Source organism: Brassica oleracea, chromosome C5, assembly GCF_000695525.1.
Source record: "Brassica oleracea var. oleracea cultivar TO1000 chromosome C5, BOL, whole genome shotgun sequence".
In the NCBI taxonomy this organism is placed as follows: Eukaryota; Viridiplantae; Streptophyta; class Magnoliopsida; order Brassicales; family Brassicaceae; genus Brassica; species Brassica oleracea.
Window position 1 is genome coordinate 44,384,064 of NC_027752.1, and position 20,480 is coordinate 44,404,543.

Sequence of the window (20,480 nt, forward strand, 5' to 3'; positions counted from 1 at the left end):
TTAAGTTAATTAAGAAATTCATAAACTCACATTAATATCAGATAACATAACATTAAATCATTAATATCCACTCAGATGACCAGTTGATTATCTATTTGAATATAAAAACTTTTAATCCATAATTATCACACAAATATAATAACATCACATTAATCTCGAATCTCAAATGACAAATTGATTATTTATTTCAAAATAAAAACCTTTAATTTTTAATTGTTACACAAACGGTTTTTAATCTATCTATTCTATTAAAATAGCAGTGTGACCCATTGATAAAAGTATGGTCCAACTATTATTTTTTTTATCTTTATCATTATTTATAATATTATTTATTATGTTTTATGCCATTAGAACTATATTTAAATTACCAATTGAAAACGCAAAATATAAAAAGGTAGCGGTAAGTCTCAAGTCTCAAGTCTCACCATTTTCCAATTATCCAAGTCATCGGTTCGAACAACAAAACCATGAGCGACCTCCCTCCATATCCGCCGCTCGATCCCACCACCTACGACCTCATCATCGTCGGCACCGGGGTTCCCTCATCCATCCTCGCCGCCGCCGCTTCGTCCTCCGGCACCTCCGTTCTCCACCTCGATCCCAACCCCTTCTACGGCTCCCACTTCGCATCCCTCTCCCTCCCCGATCTCACCTCCTTCCTCCGCTCAAACTCCCTCTCCCCTCCCCCTCCTCCGCCGTCAGACAATCCCGACTTCCTCTCCGTCGATCTCGCCACCCGATCCTTGTACTCCTCCGTCGAGATCGCGACCTTCGACTCCTCGATCCTCGACGAACGCCATTCTCGAAAGCTCAACGTCGACCTGTGCGGTCCTAGGGTTCTCTTCTGCGCGGACGAGTCGATCAACCTAATGCTGAGATCGGGATCCAACAACTACGTGGAGTTCAAGAGCGTCGACGCGAGCTTCGTCGGGGACTCGAGCGGAGAGCTGAGGAGCGTCCCCGATTCGAGAGGCGCGATATTCAAGGATAGGAGTTTGGCTCTGGCGGAGAAGAATCAGTTGATGAAGTTCTTCAAGCTTGTTCAGGCTCACTTGGCTGCTGCTGCTGCTTCCTCCACGGAGAGCGATGAGGGGGCGGTTAAGATTACGGAGGAAGATATGGAGACTCCGTTTGTTGAGTTCTTGGCTAAGATGCTTTTGCCTCCCAAAATCAAATGGTATATAGCTTCCTTTTCGCATTATTTATAGCTTTTTGCAGGGCCGGTCAACGATTTAGTAACAATTTATTTAAATTATTTTTAATAATTTTAGAGACTTATGTAATTTATATTGATGATTCTGAGGGCTGTAGACGATTTAGTAAATGTTTCTTTTCAATAATTTTAGAGACTTATGTAATTTATATTGACGATTTTGAGGGTTGTAGACTATTTAGTAACAATTTCTTTAAATTATTTTTAATAATTTTAGAGACTTGTGTAATTTATATTGATGATTTTGAGGGCCGTAGATGATAAGGCTTTGTTTCTTCTCTTGTGTAGGATCATCTTGTATGGCATTGCGATGGTAGACTATGATCAAGACAATGTGGAAGCTTGTGGAGATTTACTCAAGACTAGAGAGGGGATAGCTCGATTGGCTTTGTACATTACATCTATTGGCAGGTCATTCATAGACATAGTTTTGGCTCTTTTTACATTTATTTAGTTGGTGTCACTAAGCTTTTTGAATGCTTTTACTTGCAGATTTTCAAACGCAGTTGGGGCGTTGATATATCCTATTTATGGACAAGGAGAGCTTCCACAAGCCTTTTGCCGTAGAGCCGCTGTGAAAGGATGCATCTATGTACGTTTTGGAACGATTGGTGACATTATATAGTGGTGTTGCTGTGTTATTAGTTACTTATCTGGTTTCTTATTGTATGCACAGGTTCTCCGGATGCCTATTACTGCTCTGCTTTTAGACAAGGCAAGCGAGTCTATTGTTGTTGTAACCTAAGATATCTTTAGTTGGTTACTTGGTAGTCCTAATCTTTTGTCTTTTTGCAGGAAACTGGGGGTTACAAAGGGGTTAGACTAGCTACGGGTCAAGAGATATTCAGCCAAAAGTTGATTCTTGACCCATGTATTACTCTTGGATCGGAGTCAATGTCGTCATTGACTGATCAGCAGAAAGAAACTCTTCGTGTTCTTGTGCCAAAGTCGATAAGCAGCGAGGCGAAAATAGCTAGAGGAATTTGTATCATTAGAGGTTCTGTGAAAGCTGGTATATCAAACGCTCTTGTCGTATATCCACCCAAATGTAAGTTACAGTTTTGTAGATCCACTACTTAGTTGTTTTATGATATCGCCAGTTTCTTATTGGAAATTCTTTTTTTTTTTCCCTCTTAGCTTTGTTTCCTGAACAGTTAGTTGCGATTCGGGTTCTGCAGCTTGGTAGTGGTTTAGCAGTTTGTCCAGCTGACATGTAAGTTGTAGTTTAGTCAAAGATGATTCTTCACATTTTCATTCTGTTTCTTTCCATTTGCTTCTGCAGGCATGTTTTATATTTTTCAACTGTGTGTGACAACGATGATCAAGGGAAAGCTGCACTGTTATCAGCCATGAGTACTCTCATTAGACCGCAGGTTCCTGAGAATAGTGAAAGCGAATCAGTAGTCGAGAATGACAATGTTGAAGCAAAACCTGTTGTACTCTGGAGAGCACTGTACGTGCAAGAGCTGGTCAAGGTGTGGAATATGATCACGGCTTACAAATTTGGACTATGTTAATGTCATATCACTAACTCAAAGTTTGATTTTGGATCAGGGTGAATTTGGAGGTAGTATCAGCTCCGCGTCTAGTCCAGATGGAAATTTGAACTACAATGAGCTTGTGGAATCAGCCGTGAAGGTTAGTAAATGCTCCTTACTCGACACCGCTCTCAAATCTCAACAAGTTATGTATGATATTTCGCTAATGTTACGTAACACGTCTTTGATTTGGTAGCTATATGAGCATGTTATGGGGAGTGAAGAATTGTTTAAAGAAGAAACTTCGCCGGACAACGCAACAGAGGAGGAAAACGATGGTGGTGTTGAAATAGAAGCTATGTGATATCTCTCATAACATATGTAGACTTTAGTTCACAAGTGAATTTTTTCCTATACAAAGACGATTCTCTGTTTTGGCATTTATTTTTATATAAACGATTTCATAACAAATATTTAATTTTTGGTGTAGGCTGTAAATAATATAATCCTTCATTTCATATAAAAGATTTAAATATAGACGCTGAAATTTCTGAAAATATAAAGGACCAAAGAAACATCTATTATCAAAGTCATGAAAAAGGGACTGTTTTGCTCAAGAATATTTTATACGTAGTTACCAACACAAGACGAAAGACATAAAAAGCTCTGTAGCGATCGAAGTTTACAGAGGTCTTGTACCAGATCATCACTGCTCATTTCAGAGGTGTTGTGCCAGATCTTCACCGCTCATCACTTCCAACTGAGTGATGATATCTTGAGACAAAGATTTGACAGACAGATCAACGTCTTCCAGTAGTTCACCCAAGAACGGAATGGTTTCAGCGAGCAACACAAGGTACTCTTCTTTCAGATTATCCATCATCTGTTTCACGCTCCTCAAACTCAACAACCTCGCACGCAACTTCTCACTCCTTGTTTGCATTAGCACCTGACCAAATATGATTTTTAAAGACAATATTCAATGTTGTGAACCATTATGCACATAACATGATCATGTTTGCTTACCTCGTGGTTGAGTGGTTTCCAGAGGAGATCAGAGCCCGAGGCTACAGCCATTTGACCGATGCATGTGACCAGCAACTCATCAACCTCTTCTACAGATGGTACATTTGGAAGCTCCTTCAAATCAGATGGCGGTTCAACAAGAAGCTGTGATACTATAGGCTTCAATAGCACCTGTGGAGAAGAATACAGTTCTGTATCAGTCTAAAAATCCAAGAGATAGACGTTTGATCCAAGAAGACATAAAAGGTTAAAAGATAAGTGACCTGGAAGTTATTTGCGTCGAGAAACTTCAAGCTTCCAGTATCATGCAAAAAGCAGTTATTCAAAGAAGAAAGCACCAACGCCCTAAGATGCCAGCGTTTTGGTGGTAGAGTATCATCCGTTTCCTGAATTTTGGCTTTCTTTTTCTTCCTCGTTGTTGAAACTGATGCTCCTCCCGCACTGGTGAGATGCGATACAATACCGTCAAGCATGAATTTGAAATACGGTACAAAGATCGACCTGCATTCAACAACAAGAAAAAATTGGAAGTTAGTTTCCAAGATATTCCAGAAGCTTAAGTAAAGGACGTGATTGTTTCACTCACGTGTGAGCCTTGCAGAGTCTATTCACCAGACCATAGAAAGAGATAGATCTGTCGACGCTCTTGCTTTCATTCCCAGATCCATCTACAATCTCTGACTCTGCCCAATCGATACTCCTGATAAAGAGGGGTTTGAACTCAGACTCGGTTAGCTTCTTTGTGAGTGTAACCGTCGCATTGATTACACTTTTCTCCGCATCATCAACGTTCTGAATTGTTGCTGGATTTTGGCGTCGGATATCTAGAGCAGCTAAGCATTGGTCGAAAATCTTTGCATGGTTGCAAACAACAGATGCTCTATCCATTTTTGCGACTAGATTCTCTAGCATATCGAAAGCAATCACCAAACTTGCATCGCCAGAACTAACAGCCTCATCGTATATTCGTAGAAGAGGTTGCAGAGTGAGGCGGACCTGGAAGAAAGGTTATTATTGTTAAGATCACTAAACAAGCAAAAAAAAAAAAAAAAATCAGATTCATGTAATTATTTAACTCACTGGTATTTTTTCAGTAAGGAGTCGCCTGATGGCGTTGGCTTTGGATTTAAGGTTCTTGTCGAAGTCAGAAACATATTCACGATGCAGCACCATGAGTCTAATGATATCCCCAAGGTGGGGATTTAGGAAACCTCCGAGTTTTTCAATCACTGCTTCCAAAGTGACGAGAACAGACATCATAAGCAACTGTTCCTCGGCTGTTGCGTCTCCAGTTGATGCAGATGATACTTCGCGCGATTGTTGTACCAGATTCTTCATTATGCGTGGAAGTTCAACGAGTGACTTTGGGCCAAGAACATTGATCAACGCACCGGTTGTACGAAGACAGCTTGAAGAAACTCCCAGATTCTTTGAGCTGATGCCTTCTGCGACAGATGCAAGACACTTGCTGAAGATCGGGTGACCAGAGGGAAGCCTGCTAGCCAAAACTTCCAGTGTAGAAATGGCAGCTCGTTTAGCTGGAACATCTGAATCTTCATCTGTCTCAACAATTACATTGACGATTTCCTCGCACATCTTCCCGAAAGCTTCAACAGCCGCCTCATCCAGGTTCAACCAAGGATTTCCTCTTTTCTGATTGGGGAGCCTCTTCTTGTGTTTCGGTTTAGAAGTAGTGGAGTCCTTAGCTCTCGCACTTATAAGCCCAAGTACCTGCACTCAATAGCATATCAACGAACGTCATTAACAAGGTAAACAAGTCTCAACGGATCTGAATTCGCATGGCAATGCTAACAAATGATAGAACTCACGAAAATACTTTGGAAAAAACTTCTATGTTATTGCTCTAGTACCAAAAGAAATTATAAAACGGAAACAATGTATACCTTTTTCGTCCCATTACGATCTGACTGCTGCTTAAGTAAGCTAGTAACAACTCTGAAATATATAGACAGATCCATAACTCCTGTAACAGTCATCAGGACATCATGTATACGCATTTTGATTTCCTTTCTAACAGCAGAAGTCACATCTTTCTCCTTTGTGGAATCAACAGCTTGCGGGAGAAGTATACAACCCTTCATAAGCTCCTGTAGTTCTTGCTGAAAATTTAACAAAACGCATTTACTAAAACATGGAAATTTAAGAAAGCACACAGACGGAGAAAGAAGGTGATAAAAAGAAAAGGTTGGAAGAGGGTTTACCTGAATGCCAACTGAAATATTATTTCTTGGTTCAAGTGACACTGCAAATGCAAATTCTGGGTCTTGCAATTTCTCGAATATAAATTCTAAGACAAGCCGCATCTGAAATAAGCACTCTTTACTAGAACTGTCTTTGCTGATAGTTTGAAGAAGCATGACCAGGGATGAGACCCATGTTGAAGAAGTATACTGTTGGCATATTTCCACGGCAAAGGCATACTCCCACTCCCTCTTAACATCGGATATAAAACTATCCGAATTCTGGACATTACCAAGCCAAGCTGAGTCTTTCCTTGAAAGTAGGGACTTGAACAAGAGGACAAGTAAAGAAGGCAGGCCATTTTGTTCACCAATAACTCTGCAGAAATAAAGGAACGTCATCAGTATTTTCAGAGAAAAAAACTCAACTTCAAATTCAATTTATGTGTCTAAACATTACCCCAGCAGGTAAGCTACAATAGAACGCCTTCTATGCTCAACAATATCAGGCAACACTTTAACAAAAATCTGAAAAATCAAATTAGTAAAGTTAGATCAGTCCACAATTGGTTTAACATTTGATGTACTTCATTAAGGAAAAAAAGAACATCACGAAAAGGTTACCTCCAGCAACTGCTCCTCACTTTTAGTCTTAGACAGCCAAAATGGAATAACCGATGATATAAACTCCTCAAAGATCGACTTCGAGTGGCTATCAATCTACAAATAAAAAGTAAAGAAACAGCTGTTAGGGAAGAATTTAGTCACCATCAAAAATATCAGGATTCAAGTGATCAAAATGAAATTGATACAAGACTAAGAAGGTTATGGACTAACAAACCTGTGTCACTGTTGATTCGCCAACCAGTGTAAGTATGCTGATGATATGGTCCAAAACTCTATCTGGGACAATTTTAACTACTGAAGTGAAGAGGGAGAAGATATAGTTCCGTATGACTCCATCATTTGAGGAATGAGCAAACTCAACCAGCATTTTGACATTGATTTCATTTGTTATGTCAGCCTGCTATCAGAAGTAAATTTTAAGAGAAGAAAACAAGCAAAGATATCGTCAATCGATCCCATAAGAAAAATCTAAAGCATACCTTCAAAGGATTCATATTCGGAGAATCAAATATATCTTTCAGGAGTAAGAGCACTGTCTGTTGGATGGAAGAAATAGATGCATGAGTTATTTCACGAACATCCTGAAGAGGTTCAACTGAGGTTTCCTCAGCCGACGAAGCAATCTTCACCCATTCATCAGACATAGATCTTCCTAGGAGCTTAAACAAAGGCCCTACAAGGAACTCCCTAAGCAAGAATAAGTTATAAGAAAATTAGTCACGTAACAAAAATGTCTCCGATGCCAAAATTCACAATGGACATGCAAATCTAAGAATATATATATATATATATATTCAAGAGACCTGTGAGCTTGATCTTTCTTTAGAAGCAGCATGTCAAGTAACGAGGCAATGAAACAGAGAGCCTTTTCTCCTCTTAGAAGTTCCCCACCATTTACGTCTTCTTCTGATTTCTTCTGTTTCTTCTTCTTGCTCAAAGAATCAATAACAAGATTATCCTGCTGAGTGATATGATCGAGGGTATGGATAACCGTTGAACAAGAAATCTGCAATAGCATTGAAGATACCATGTAAATAAAGAAAATACAACACATAGAACCTGTTTGGAAGAATACAAGAAAAAAGTGAAAGTGAGCATACCTTCAGGCGTAAGAAAGCTTCTTTAGCAGCATCTTGTATTCTGCCACTTGTACCTCGAAACATTGACACGAGCTTGTGGAAGAAACGAATCTGATCCAGGAAGAACAATCAAGAGAGTTCGAAAACGTATTGATTAGATATATAATATGAAGAGTACAATAGTAGGATACTGCACTTATATTTCACTAAGCCATTAAGACTGACCTGAACGTCGGTCTTCAGTTCTGTATAATATTGATTGCTTAACTTCTCCAAAATAGTAAGACAAGGGGAGATAACAGCAGGATGCTCTGATGCCACACAATCCATCTGCAAAAGCAAACATCTCTGACTGGAACGAAAAGGTATCCAAGTAAGGGAGGAAAATATGGAGCAATGAACTATTCTTACTTTCAATGCGTTCAGTATATCATCATCAAGAGACTGCTCTTTGAACAACGCTGAACGCATCATGGAGCACTGCCACAGGGAGAGAAGAGCAAAACCAAAGTTAATAACTGTGGTACAAGGCAACATGTAAGTTTTCCTAGGACGGAATGGAGACAAAATGAATTTACCTCCAGAAGAAGGCACAACAAAGCGACCTCAGTGTCTGACATTGAAGGGGAAGTTTTATCCAGTTTAATGAAGTATTGACTACGTTTGTCTAGAAGGTGAGACAATAACTTAACATTTTCATCACGCATAAGTGAGATGCCCAGACCCTTTAGCAGTGATATAACTCTTAGCTGTAGGAGGGAAAAGGTAAGACTTCATACGTGTCACAATCCATAAGAGATTCATAAGGATACTTGAACTTCAGAAGAAAGTGAAACAGAAAACAGATAGAAGAAACACACCTTCCCATAAGCAGGAAGTTCTTGCGCACACAATAAGATGAACGAAAGAATGCTTTCTTTTGTGGGTTGATCAAACCTGAAGTCGAAAATCAAGAAAATATGCACTAAGGGAGTTTGCAAATGGAGTAAACGAATTAATATACACATGTGTCATTAGACAGCTGTTCAACTCAGCTAAGTACCTTTTTTGCAGGTCCACAGGCGCTAGTAAGTCATTAGGGGTTGAACTGAACAACGATGTCAAGTAGGATGGAAGAAACTTATTGTCCGACAATATAAGCCTCCTTTGTTGAACAATCATTCCCAACAGTTCATCACAAGAACTACTATAGATTGCAGCACTCCCTGGTTTTAAATTTCAGAAGAAGGATTAAAACAAATGTTAGGATGAAACATAATCAACTGATGCCAAACTAAGTTTTACCATTTTTCTTGCTAGAGTCAACACGACACCGTAGGTTGAAGAGCGCCTCAAAGCAATTCATAGCAGCTACTTTAACGTCCTACAGAGTGAAAGTCCCAAAACGGGTATAAGAAGGGATGATAATGCAAAGAGTCATACCATAATGAAAACACAAAACTTCAGGTCTCACCTGATTATCAATCGATATGGCAACCAGAAGTACTGGAAAACTAGAGAATATCTGAATCGACCATTCACTATTTCCATTAGAGCAAAGATACGAGAAGCATTTGAGACTTTCAATTCTGACCATGGGAGGAACATCTGCAAGAAGAAGATAACATCATAAGAAAACAGGAGATGGAATAAAATATAACTAGAACTCTGAGAATGCTAGAAAAGAGCTCAAAACGATTACATCTGAAGAAAAAAGAGATGCATAAAAGGTTTATAACTAGAGGAAATATAGGCTTCCGTGCAGACCTTCTCGTGATATGAGCCGAGTGAGAAACAAAACGGGACAGACTTTGGCTTCTCTCACACGGTAGTGGAGATGTTCCGTGAAAACATGCTTTGATCGGGTTGTTGCAAAAAAGAAAAACAAGTCTTCAAGTCCGCTACACAACCTTTCGCTAAAAACCTGAACCAAGGAGAAGTTGCACACATAGTTGTGAGCATTGCTATTGGTTAGCAGCAAGATGCCAAGACATTCAATATAACCATATAATAAACAAATCACGTTGAAAATCACCCACCGAAGAGACATGAGTGTGTTCAAGTTTTATGAAGGACTCAACCAGCTTCCAAAACAAGCAGATAAGAATCTTTGAATTCAGTGCAGTAAAATCAGAGGTGTCAGAAAGTAGATATAAGAGTTCTTGGCAGTTGCTTTTCGACAGCTGCAAGTAATAATAACAAGGTAAAATAAGCAACAAGCGTAAATTATGAAATCATGAATCTACATCAGCCAATAGAACACTATACCTCTTTCAAAGAGAGATCAACTGCAACCTCAAGTTCTTCCCACTCGGTCTTTAAAACAGAAAAGCAAATGTCGAAAAGATCCAAAAATTGACTAGGATCTACATCAAAGAAAAATCAACATAAACTCTTGATAACTTATTATATGAGACAAAAGCTTTAATGCATAAACAATGGATAGAACTTTACCAGAAGAAGAACTCATCTTGTGCAATGACTGCATCAACACCACAAAGAACAGCGTCTTTGCCAACGGTGCCTCTTGGCAAGTGACAGTAAGCCATTGAATAACGTCACTAGGTTGCACCATAAATGCTTCCACCAGCTTGTTAACGACATCCATGTTCAATGCAGACACACTTTCGCGGATCAACAGTCCCTCCTGATATGAGATAAGAATTTCACAAGTTATTAAGAGTATTCATAAAATCTTAGAAAAAAAAAGAACAACAGTATCTCAAAAATAAATTCCCCTCGCGTACTCAAACAATAGACAAGAGTAATAGTTAATAGGACTGGAACTTTTTCTTTTATGAAAAACAGGAAAGTAGTGACGAACCTGCAACTTATTGCGTTCCTGTTCTGTCAATTTCATATTGCTGCATGATTCCAAAACTTCAGAGAGCTTAAAATTGCAAGAACTCTCAATTAGCTCAATCCTACGCTCATCAGGTTCCAAGGAAAGTGCCTCCCCCAAACTATTAATAATATCCATGCTTATCGAGGATATGTTTCCTGACATGATTGGGAGCTTCTTCTGCTAAAAAAAAGAGGTTCGTAAATGTCATGATAATAATATTCACAACAAAAAAAAAAAGATTTGTGATTCACAACTTATATTTACCATTCCGTCATCAGCACCAAGATTCCTGAAAAGTGGCCAGTTAACATCCTTCCCCAATGTCAGCACATTTAGGTTTAAATTCAAAGTCTGTTTACATAAATGATAACAACCATTATCCTAAGTTCAAATAGTCCTTTCCATAACTGTCAAAAAAGGAGAACGAGAAAGAACCTTCGGCAGAACTAAAAGAAATGGGAACATTGCAGAGGCGACTTTCTCAGTAGTCTCTGCTTGACTACAGAAACTTGAGACAGCAATTTTAAGGGATAAAGCAACGACATCTTCTGCCAGTTGAACATTTTGTGATAAACCTACAACAAAAACGGTTGCTTCCAGATAAATTAATTGCACATCTTAGAAATTTGCACTCTTAAAGCAAATATATATATTTTACTAGACACTATTAAAAGAAATGGAATGAGAACACTACGCAGATTTTTCTTTCAGGCATTCCCAAAAACCCATTCAGAAGTTCAAAAATATGCACAACATAAATGAAACGGTGGACCAGCAGGGGACAAGAAAGCAAATTGATATCAGAAAGACAGTGCACACTAAAATTTGATCAACGTTTTACCGCTAGCAGAAACGATTTCTCAGATGACATATTGAAGATCAACACTTTACAGATATGTAAATAAAGCTCTAGAAGACAACACTGAGCCAACTTAAGAAAAGAAGAGAGCATTTTCAATCACCTGATTGGAGAATCCCAACACAACGTTTCACCACATGAAGCAAAGCATCCAGAAGACTAGAAGAGGTTACTATATTCGGCAACTGATCAAGGGACAGGGCGGCCTGAACAACAGCCAGATCATCATCCCAAAGCTGGCGCACAATAGCATCTTGAATTGTGACAAGGTTCTGTAGACAGTGGCAAAGAATTTGAAGACTCGTCAGATGCCTAGAAGGGGTAGTAAGAAGCTATGATATTTGAAATGAATACCCCACACAGATACCTCTGCTTTAGATATATCACGCTTGAGATCACCGTTTAGACTAGAAAGCGCAGCACAACGTACAGCAGCCTATGATTCATATCAAGCCCTCAGTCTTGCACAGAAAGGAAACAGAAATAAATTTCACAAAACTAAGATCAGATTTATAGTATACCTTGGGATGGTGGAGACGGAACCACAATTTTGAATCCACGAACGGCAGGGACATGTCTGAATTCCCATCCAGCATACGAGACAACATCTCCAGCTTCAAATCTTCTTTCTTCGACAGACCTTTAGTATCCTGAAGAAATAACTTTATTATTCATAAGGGACGCATAACTAACGAAAGGCAGAAAACAAGTCATTGAGAGTTGAATCGCAGACCTCCATAAATTTTTGTACTGCTGCACGTAGTTCAGCGGAATACTTCTTACTAACAACAGCTAGAATTTTCTTAGCCCAGCTCCCTACAATTAACATGCAACCAAGGTTTTTATAAAAAGAGAACTGCGAGCGAGAGTAAAGTCGAAGACATGGTAGTTGACAATTCACTAACCAGATGTAGAAGATGTAAAATCACTTTTGTTCTTCTGATATTGTGTCATACACATAGAGAAAACCTTGGAGATCAAATGATCAACCAATTTTTCTACTGGAACACTATCAATTATCGAAATTAAAGTTTCTAGGCACTGATCATCTGAGGAACTGCAAAAAGAAATCAGTAGGTTAAAACATGAATACTAACAATATAAGTACACTGTAAAATGGCAAAACAGTGTCAAATACAAACCAGTAAAGGAGAAGAGAATCTAGTAACACTGTCAGGAACTTCTTGATGTTGAACTCTTTGGACAGGCCTCGAAGAACACCAGAAATATCCCTACATAAAATTGAAGGCCTCGTTGGAAAAATAATAATAAGAATACTTAATGTTAAAATAGCCAAAGAGGGATACGGTCAATCTGTGATTACCTTATTTCCTTTAAAAGGTCCAAAGCTTTCTTTGGAATCAAGTCCACAGACTGCAACTGTAGTTGATCAAACAAAACAATCAGTTCAAAAAGACGAACACTGGCCAGTTATGAGCAGAATGATCACTAGAAGTTAATAAATTCATGATATCAAAACCAAGAGGCTCATGAGAATTAAGAACGGAAGTTAATGTACCTGAACCAAATTAATCAATGCCATAAACGACAACCGAATCCAATGAGGATCAGAGGATTCTTTGGCATGTTCACGAGCAACATCGATGATTGATCTCATAAAACGCTTGATAAGATTATCATTTAGCGAGGCTCTGTTGGCCAGCATACCAACAACCATTAACGCACCAGCCTAGAAAAAAAAATGAGCACGTCATAAAAATCACAGACTGAAACAAAAAAAATCAAATAAATCACAATATTTGACAGATTCCACAAACCTGCTGATCTAAACATCCTTTCACAGCAGATTGAAGACCAGAGTCGACAAACGGCAAAATCAGCTTCACGATATCTCCATCAACCTTTGCAACAGAACCAAGAACCTCGACGACAACAGCTGTGGTGAAGCTGACCACGGGTTTTGAAGGCTGGTACTTCTTAGTCCGAGATCCCTACAACAACCAGCAAAATAAGACGTTCGTTTCAATATATACGATTCACACAAACCCTTTAAAGGAAATTATTTTAAAAAAAAAAGCAGCTGCTTACATAGTCACACAAGGCCTCCAAGACCTGCGTATCACGTATACACTGCTGAACGATAACCGATCTAGGAGGTGGAGCACCTGAATTTTTCACCCCATCCAGAAACTTCCACTTGGTGTTACTATAATAAAACGAGAGAAAGGCTTAGCATAAAGGGGCTTACACTTCAAAAACGAATGAATGAAAGAATCATTACTCACCCAGTGGTAATCAGCTGAACAATACGAACAAAGGCATGAGTGTCGTGATACGGCAAAGCACATAGCACTACATCTTCCACATTGTATACATGAACCCTGTAGAAGAATCCAGTAGTTAGCAAAATCGTTATAAAGATGTATAGCCAAGTCAAAGAGAGTAAGGAAACACATACTTGTATCTTCTTATGAGATACTCAAGTGTCTCCAATGAAGCACGAAACTGAAGATAACCAGAGAGTAGCCGTAGATACGAGCTGATTGACGCATCAATCCGAGCATTCTCTTCCTTACCAAGCAACTCCCTATCGATTTCTCTACTCTTATGACTAAACAAATCGCTTACGAAGTGCTTAAACCGCTCATCCTTGTTTCCAAGCACTTCGAGACCTGAGAATGAATTAACAGAGAAGACAATTCAATCATCGCTGCTGCTTGTTTCACTATAAGAGAATCCCTAAAATTCGAGAGCAAACCTTTGAGCCCTAGCTCGTAGATTGATTCGATATCGAAATCGGCTGCTTCTTTGGGACTGAAGAGGATCGACGGGCGTGTGTAAGGTCTCTTCGACGGCTCTGTATCGGCTTGAACAACCGCCTTGATGGCTTGTAGCTGGGACGCTAACAAAGAGCTCATGCTTGTTCTTCAGAGTCTGAGAGAGAGAGAGAGAGAGGGAGAGAGTAAGAATCGCGTCGCGGCGTAGAAGAACAACAAACATAAGGTTTAGGGTTTAACGATTATTTTTCTCGTTAATAAAGAGAAATAAGATGGGAAGCCCCTGTAGTTTTGTGAAATCACGTGTTGAGGTACGATTTTATTTTTAGGTTTGGAAACTACCCCAAGGTTTCGAGACGTGACAAAATAAACCCTTCGTTAGTCTGCCCTTAACGTTTGGGCACGTAATGGGCCTGGGTTTTATCTCATCTATAAAGCAGGATCCTATTACCTTAGGGGCATGTTTCCTTCACTAACATTGCATGTTTCATTAAGGGCAATTAAGTAATATTAATAACAAATCTATATTGGGTCATTATTTTTGGATCCAGCCCAAATCAAATCTCTCTTGGGCCATTTGGGCCTATTAAAAAATCAGATTCAATTCTCACCTTTTTTTTTCCTTTGGACCATTGAGTCTAAGTTCAAATAATTTTTTTTCAACTATTCTTAATTATTATTTTTTTCTTTTCTTAATATAATTTAAGCATTCATAAAAATAATTGAATTTTTTTATTGAAAAGTATAAATCTTTATTAAAAGTATATAATTTTTTAATTAAAATATTAACCCCATAATAAAATTAATTTATCAGAGTTATACCAACTTAATTCATTAAAAAAATAAAGTTTAATTTTTTTTAACATAAATAGTCATTTAAAATGAAATACGATAAATAAAGATAAAATTTTTAAGTCTTTTATAAAATAAAATACAAATATATGAAAATGTGACATTTACTAAATATTTGTCAATTGAAAAAAAAAACAAAAATAAACCCGCGGTCAAAATCTAGTAATATATTTATAACCGACATCATCCTAAGTCTATACACTGTAGTATGTGTCGTTTTCTCTCACAGATGCCCCAGTACTTGGCGTTTCCATCCAGTTAGATTTCTATTACTATGTTTTAATATTATTTTATTATTTAAAATTTGGATTTTACTCTACATTTACTCTATTTTAATGATGGACTAGATGATAACCCGCGTACATGCGCAGAGTGAGTTCATTTAATAATGTTTGTTAATTAAATGGTTTTAACATTTCGCAACCCTACTGTTTTTATCGATTATAAAATGACGAATACAAATGTTGGTCTCTTAAATGTATCGTCATATTGTTGAAGAGTTAATGTATTACGGCTCATTTTAATTATTTTTAAGACTTCATATGTATAAAAGGAAATTAAGTTTTTCGGCTAACACAAATCACCAAAACCAAATATGCAACATCGATTGTATAATGACGACGAAAGGGGATTATGTTTTCTGCTCTTGATTTGTTTAGTGTTGACTCTCCAAAAGTGATTTCATTTTCTACCTCTATAAAATTGTGTTTTTGTTCTCGTTTATGTTTCATTGATATGAGTTTTTTTTTTAACTTATTCTACGAATTCGGAGAATTACATAAATGTCAATTTAAAAAGATGGATATTTGTAAAAAATAGTTCCACTCCAGATACATATATAAGAATCAAAATTTTGAAGAAAATCATCGACACACTTTTTTAACAAGTTAGTGTTCAAATATAATATATCAAGTTGTTATATTCATCAATTGTGTTAAAAAATAATAATAATGATGATGGATATAATTATATCATAACTAATTAAACAAAGTTATATGGTTATTGACCTAAATATCTCTTCTACATTTGAAGATTTTTATTGGAATTCTATTTTAGAATTAAAATGTAACTAAGTCGAAGAAAATTGAGTAAACGACGTATTTTCACATTAGAAGTATCATATAGTAATAGTTTTACACAATCTTTCAACTTCGATCTAATTCCACATATTTGAAGTATTAAAACATATTTCTCCCTAATTCAAAAGATCAAAACCTGTATCTCCATAATGTATTAAGTATGAACTAAAATCTACGCAATCTGGTTTAGATCGGTTTACTATTCAAAAAAATTGAAACTTAACCAATGGCTAACATAATTGAATCGATACAATTTGATTTTAAAAAATTTACCAAAGTCTAATTGGGAAGTTGGGCCGGGATTGTATTTGGATCTCCGATTGGGTTGGGTTTCAAATTCGGCACAAAACATACTAACTTGGTATCCGTTTACGTTCAAACAATTTAAACCAAGTCAAACTTTCATTTATGGGGATATATGAGTTTTGATCTTTCTGATCGGGGAGAAATAAGTTTTAATACTTCTAATACGTAGAATAGGCCGCGGTTGAAAAATTGTATGAAACTGTTACTATATGATGTGAAAATATGTTGTTTACCCAAGTAAAAATTAAAGGAGGTTCAAGACCTACAACTGAAATAGGCGAAAACAGCAGCACATCTACAGATCTTACGCTAGAACATCGTCCCGTTTTGCCTTTATTTAAACATCGTAACAACCAAAACGATTGAATCGTCTCTAATTTGCGCCAAATGTTTGGCAAATCATACAAAGGAGATGAGATTGATTCCTCTCGGCTTCTACTCTCTTCCTCTAGTCAAAGGGCCTACGCGGGCTGTAGAGCAAGCCCTGACTCATCGGTGTGCTTAACCTTGACTTTTCTTATCTTCTTTTTCGTGATGACCGGCCATATGAGAAGAGCTCGAGCCAAGCGACTCAGCGGGTCTTGAAGACCATCCACTTGGTAGTGACCAAACCGCCAGTCACGGTCAACAAACTGTCTCCCTTGAGGCTTGTCCAGACCATCTTTTACTCAAACAGAAGTAAGATCATAAAGTAAAAGTTGGAGACAAGCAAAAGAACACAACGTAAAAGTGGAAGTTGTGACTAACCTGCGTACATCAGACCATGATTATCAACTGCACGGTAGAACGGTCGTACCTTTCCTGCTTTCGCAGCTTTTTGGAGTTCTTCCCATGCAAGAGACCGATCATTACGAGTGATTTTTCCGCTTTTCACTATCTGGAGAGTAGCAAACGAAAAAAGAAAGCCATCTGAGGAGAAAAGCAATTTGATGATCTCAAGTGTAGGGTTATAATGATCAGACCTTGGTAAAGAGATGGTACGATGGCCGAACGGTCCGAGCAAGATTATTAGCTCGGTCAACCGCAACAAGTCCAAATTTTGGACCATACCCATCAGCCCATTCCCAGTTGTCTGAAATAGTCCAGAATATGTAACCGAGCACCGGAACACCCTGTCGTAAGAGAAGGCCAATACCAAGTGTTGTCAAGGTAGGCTCAAACCCTTTGTACGAATCAAAGGGTTTCAAAGACGAAAAAAAATACCTTTAGCATTGCAGCATAAAGGGCAAGAAGATGCTCGATCATGTAAGGCCGACGAATCACATCCGTTTCATCAGAAACACCGTTCTCTGTGACGATGAAAGGAACGTTCAGGTGTTTGTATCTCTGGTGGAACATCAACAACACGCGGTAGAGACCATCAGGGTATACCCCTCTTCCAGATTCACTGTATTCATCAGTCTCTACAAGCTTTAGTCCAACACCACACACTGCTTCCTGATTACCAGGAGAGAAAAAAATATATTATTGATCCAAATTTAAGACCTGAAAGCTATTAGCTCTCTTACCTGTCCGTAGTAGTTGATGCCAATGAAATCAAGTTTCTCACAAATGCTATCAATATATGAAAACATAGTGAGGGAGTTACTAAAAGTAACGGACCCAACATCAAAGAGGCCATACGGTCGCATAAAGGACACGTGGTGCGCAACCCCTACCAAAGGTTTTTCCAAGGAGCTGCCAAGAAATAGTTCGAAGCTAGTAAGTGTGACAAATCCATATGATATTATTTTAAGAAAAAAAAAAGGAGAACTAACGTTTTCCCGTGGATGTAGTCATAGGCCTTTGAGTGAGCAACAGCCATCCAATGCATGACTCGATGGAATACACCCATTGGTAGAGTAGATGTAGCCATCTCCAAAAAATCAGGGTTGTTACCGGGCCAAGTTCCGGCCATGTAAGTAAGCATGGCGAAGACATGGGGTTCATTGAATGTAATCCAAGAATCTACCAAATCGAACATGGAATCCACAACAAGCCTGGCATTGTCGAAGAAAGATGGTCAAGACCTACTACATAAATCTTCGTAAAGGTGATTTGAAGAGAGAGAGATTCACCTGGTGAAGTCCATAAAGTAGTCGACGGTCTTCTCCATTTTCCATCCACCGTAATCAGCAGCCCATGGTGGTAATGAATGATGAAACAGCGTTAGCATCACCTTCATCCCGTTTGAACGAACTCTGTTGAGTATCCATTTATAGTGTTCAATGGCCTCATAGTCAACCTACAAAACAAAATAAAAATGTACTATATTTGATGTAACACCATTAAGTAACGAAGCTTTCTCTACTAGAAACACATTCAGACCAATTTTCAAGATTATTAATTAGGCGTTTTATATGAAATTACTGATTAGGCTGGTGCCTAGACCGATTTTTTTGTTACTACCCAGCCTAGACCGATTTTTAGAACACTGATTCGGACACAAGGTTCATATATCTTTTATTGACTCACTGCTTCCTTAATCCCTTGGGTAGGCTCTTTTGGCATGATCCTACACCAATCTACTCCCATCCTGAAGACAGTAACGCCAGTAGCTTTAGCTAGCTTCACTTCTTGGTCAGGATCCGACCAAAACTTAAGTCTGACTTCTCTGAAACAAATAGAAAAAATAAAAATCTCAGCTTGAGCTCTTAAGACCAATGTTCAAGAAATCGTTAGGCGGTAATTAGGCGTAATAAAGCGTTTTATATGGGACTACTGATTAGGTGGATGCCTAGACCAATCTTTTAGACGCCGATTAAACCGATTTTTAGAAGGCTGCTTAAGACACAAACTAAGTGACAGACACTATCTAGACAAAAAATCATATGACGAAGCTCACGCGTGAGGTGTGTTATGCCACGCGGCTACATTCTTAGTGGGTGTACTGTCGGCAACAGTGTTATCTTCTTTTCCCTGAGTGTTCTTGGCCAACCCTTTCGTTATAGCTCCCACAGCAAGCTTAACCTTCTTCTTCCTCTTTGCTTTCTTGTCCTCTTCATCTTCCGCTGAACACGGTGTTTCCTTTGCAAACCGGATCCATGCATCGTCGAGATCGTCCTCCGCGTGAGCAGGTGCAGTAGCTAATCCAAAGAAGAACTTGCTCTCATTGTATTCTGAAACAAAAAAAAAAAAAAAGATTTCATCACCAAGATTCTAAGAAAGGAAGAACACAATCAATAGTAAATAGTACCGTGGGAGGTGAAATCGGCGAGGACTTCTTTGGATTCGTCGATTGGAGAGCGAAAGTTCCGGAGGTTCCGGCGACGGAAACGAGAGTAGGAGACTGCGTTGGCGCCGACGGTGATCGTGCCAAGAAGTCCGGCGATTTTAACAAGCAGTGTGAGTATGCTCATTTTTGCCGATGATGAGGGTGATGACCGGCAGTTTCTAGTTTCTGACCGGCGCGCGCATAAAGATATAGAACGGGTTTATGTAAGAAAAGCCCATTAAAGGCCTATTAAGTGCTTGGTGGTGATCCTCCGATCGCAACCTTATCGTGTTCGTGTGGGTGGCTTAGCTCCAAAGTCCGAGTACGTCTCTATGTTTAAGTATATTTTTATAACTTAAAGCTTCTTTACTCTTGTCCCAAAAGAAAAAAGCTTCTTAACTCTTGTCCCAAAAAAAACAAAGCTTATTTACTAACCACTACTGCTCTTTCAAGTAGCACTATAAATTTGTTGAGAGCTGATATGTTTACTATTTACTTCTGATTTAGAACGTGGTTGGTGGTGTCCAAGCTCAATGGCTTTTACTTTAGTGCTATGTGTATTTATGTGAGTGGTCCAAACATATTTTAGTCATGTATTGTCTCGAACACTTCAAAGTCCTTTTGGCAGTTTCATATAATAAGAAACAAATCCTGCTTTAGTTCCAATTTTTATTGGCCGACATAGTCTAGTTTTTCTAATTATTTAATTTCTTTATGCCACTAGCCTATTACATTAAATGGATTTTCTTACTCAAGTGCATAGCTCTGATACCAAAGCGGAAGTATCCATAAAATTCTAAGAATGCAACTTAACCTTCTTGAGTAGGTTGAATTCCCACAAAATGCCCAGAAGAAATAATAAGAGTTTATACAGAATGTTTTAACAGTTTTAAAAAATCAAATCAAAAGTATCTTGAAACATGAAGTTAACTCTCTATTTATAAGCTCACGAGACTTATTAATCCTTATAAGAAATATGAAAAATAACCAAAAATCAACTAAGAA

The 20,480-nt window shown here is 38.3% G+C and overlaps 3 protein-coding genes across 4 annotated transcripts; 1 reads left to right on the top strand and 2 right to left on the bottom strand.

Annotated features, from left to right (window-relative positions):
• The first annotated feature begins 405 nt into the window (after positions 1 to 405).
• LOC106294514 (rab proteins geranylgeranyltransferase component A 2) lies at positions 406 to 3,156 on the top strand. Its single transcript, XM_013730081.1, has 9 exons — positions 406 to 1,177; positions 1,502 to 1,624; positions 1,706 to 1,805; positions 1,890 to 1,928; positions 2,009 to 2,261; positions 2,351 to 2,426; positions 2,496 to 2,688; positions 2,768 to 2,851; positions 2,948 to 3,156. The coding sequence occupies exons 1-9, from the start codon at positions 468 to 470 to the stop codon at positions 3,053 to 3,055; spliced, it is 1,686 nt and encodes a 561-aa protein (XP_013585535.1). The 5' UTR covers positions 406 to 467; the 3' UTR covers positions 3,056 to 3,156.
• Positions 3,157 to 3,248: 92 nt separating this feature from the next.
• On the bottom strand, positions 3,249 to 14,260 carry LOC106294513 (uncharacterized protein At3g06530-like). Of its 2 annotated transcripts, none has more exons than XM_013730080.1 (40): positions 14,027 to 14,260; positions 13,727 to 13,940; positions 13,554 to 13,649; positions 13,357 to 13,474; positions 13,086 to 13,259; positions 12,827 to 12,997; positions 12,632 to 12,687; positions 12,450 to 12,539; positions 12,213 to 12,364; positions 12,041 to 12,123; positions 11,829 to 11,957; positions 11,675 to 11,743; positions 11,411 to 11,579; positions 10,884 to 11,023; positions 10,713 to 10,799; positions 10,428 to 10,625; positions 10,058 to 10,250; positions 9,872 to 9,969; positions 9,643 to 9,786; positions 9,371 to 9,527; positions 9,078 to 9,211; positions 8,909 to 8,987; positions 8,667 to 8,829; positions 8,485 to 8,560; positions 8,203 to 8,373; positions 8,036 to 8,104; positions 7,850 to 7,954; positions 7,646 to 7,735; positions 7,349 to 7,551; positions 7,025 to 7,232; positions 6,760 to 6,942; positions 6,543 to 6,638; positions 6,379 to 6,446; positions 5,940 to 6,297; positions 5,622 to 5,837; positions 4,798 to 5,448; positions 4,304 to 4,713; positions 3,981 to 4,218; positions 3,718 to 3,888; positions 3,249 to 3,640 (listed from the first exon to the last, which is right to left on the bottom strand). In XM_013730080.1, exons 1-40 carry the CDS (start codon positions 14,184 to 14,186, stop codon positions 3,410 to 3,412), a joined length of 6,618 nt encoding a protein of 2,205 aa, XP_013585534.1. In that variant the 5' UTR covers positions 14,187 to 14,260; the 3' UTR covers positions 3,249 to 3,409. The 2 variants fall into 2 exon arrangements, with proteins under 2 accessions (XP_013585534.1, XP_013585533.1); XM_013730079.1 differs by having other exon boundaries at positions 10,428 to 10,628.
• A 2,232-nt stretch (positions 14,261 to 16,492) lies between these two features.
• LOC106295846 (beta-glucosidase-like SFR2, chloroplastic) lies at positions 16,493 to 19,792 on the bottom strand. The gene is made up of 10 exons (XM_013731839.1): positions 19,458 to 19,792; positions 19,107 to 19,380; positions 18,737 to 18,875; positions 18,340 to 18,506; positions 18,040 to 18,261; positions 17,791 to 17,959; positions 17,486 to 17,719; positions 17,245 to 17,394; positions 17,030 to 17,159; positions 16,493 to 16,943 (listed from the first exon to the last, which is right to left on the bottom strand). Exons 1-10 carry the CDS (start codon positions 19,618 to 19,620, stop codon positions 16,744 to 16,746), a joined length of 1,848 nt encoding a protein of 615 aa, XP_013587293.1. The 5' UTR covers positions 19,621 to 19,792; the 3' UTR covers positions 16,493 to 16,743.
• Between the last annotated feature and the right edge of the window lie 688 nt (positions 19,793 to 20,480).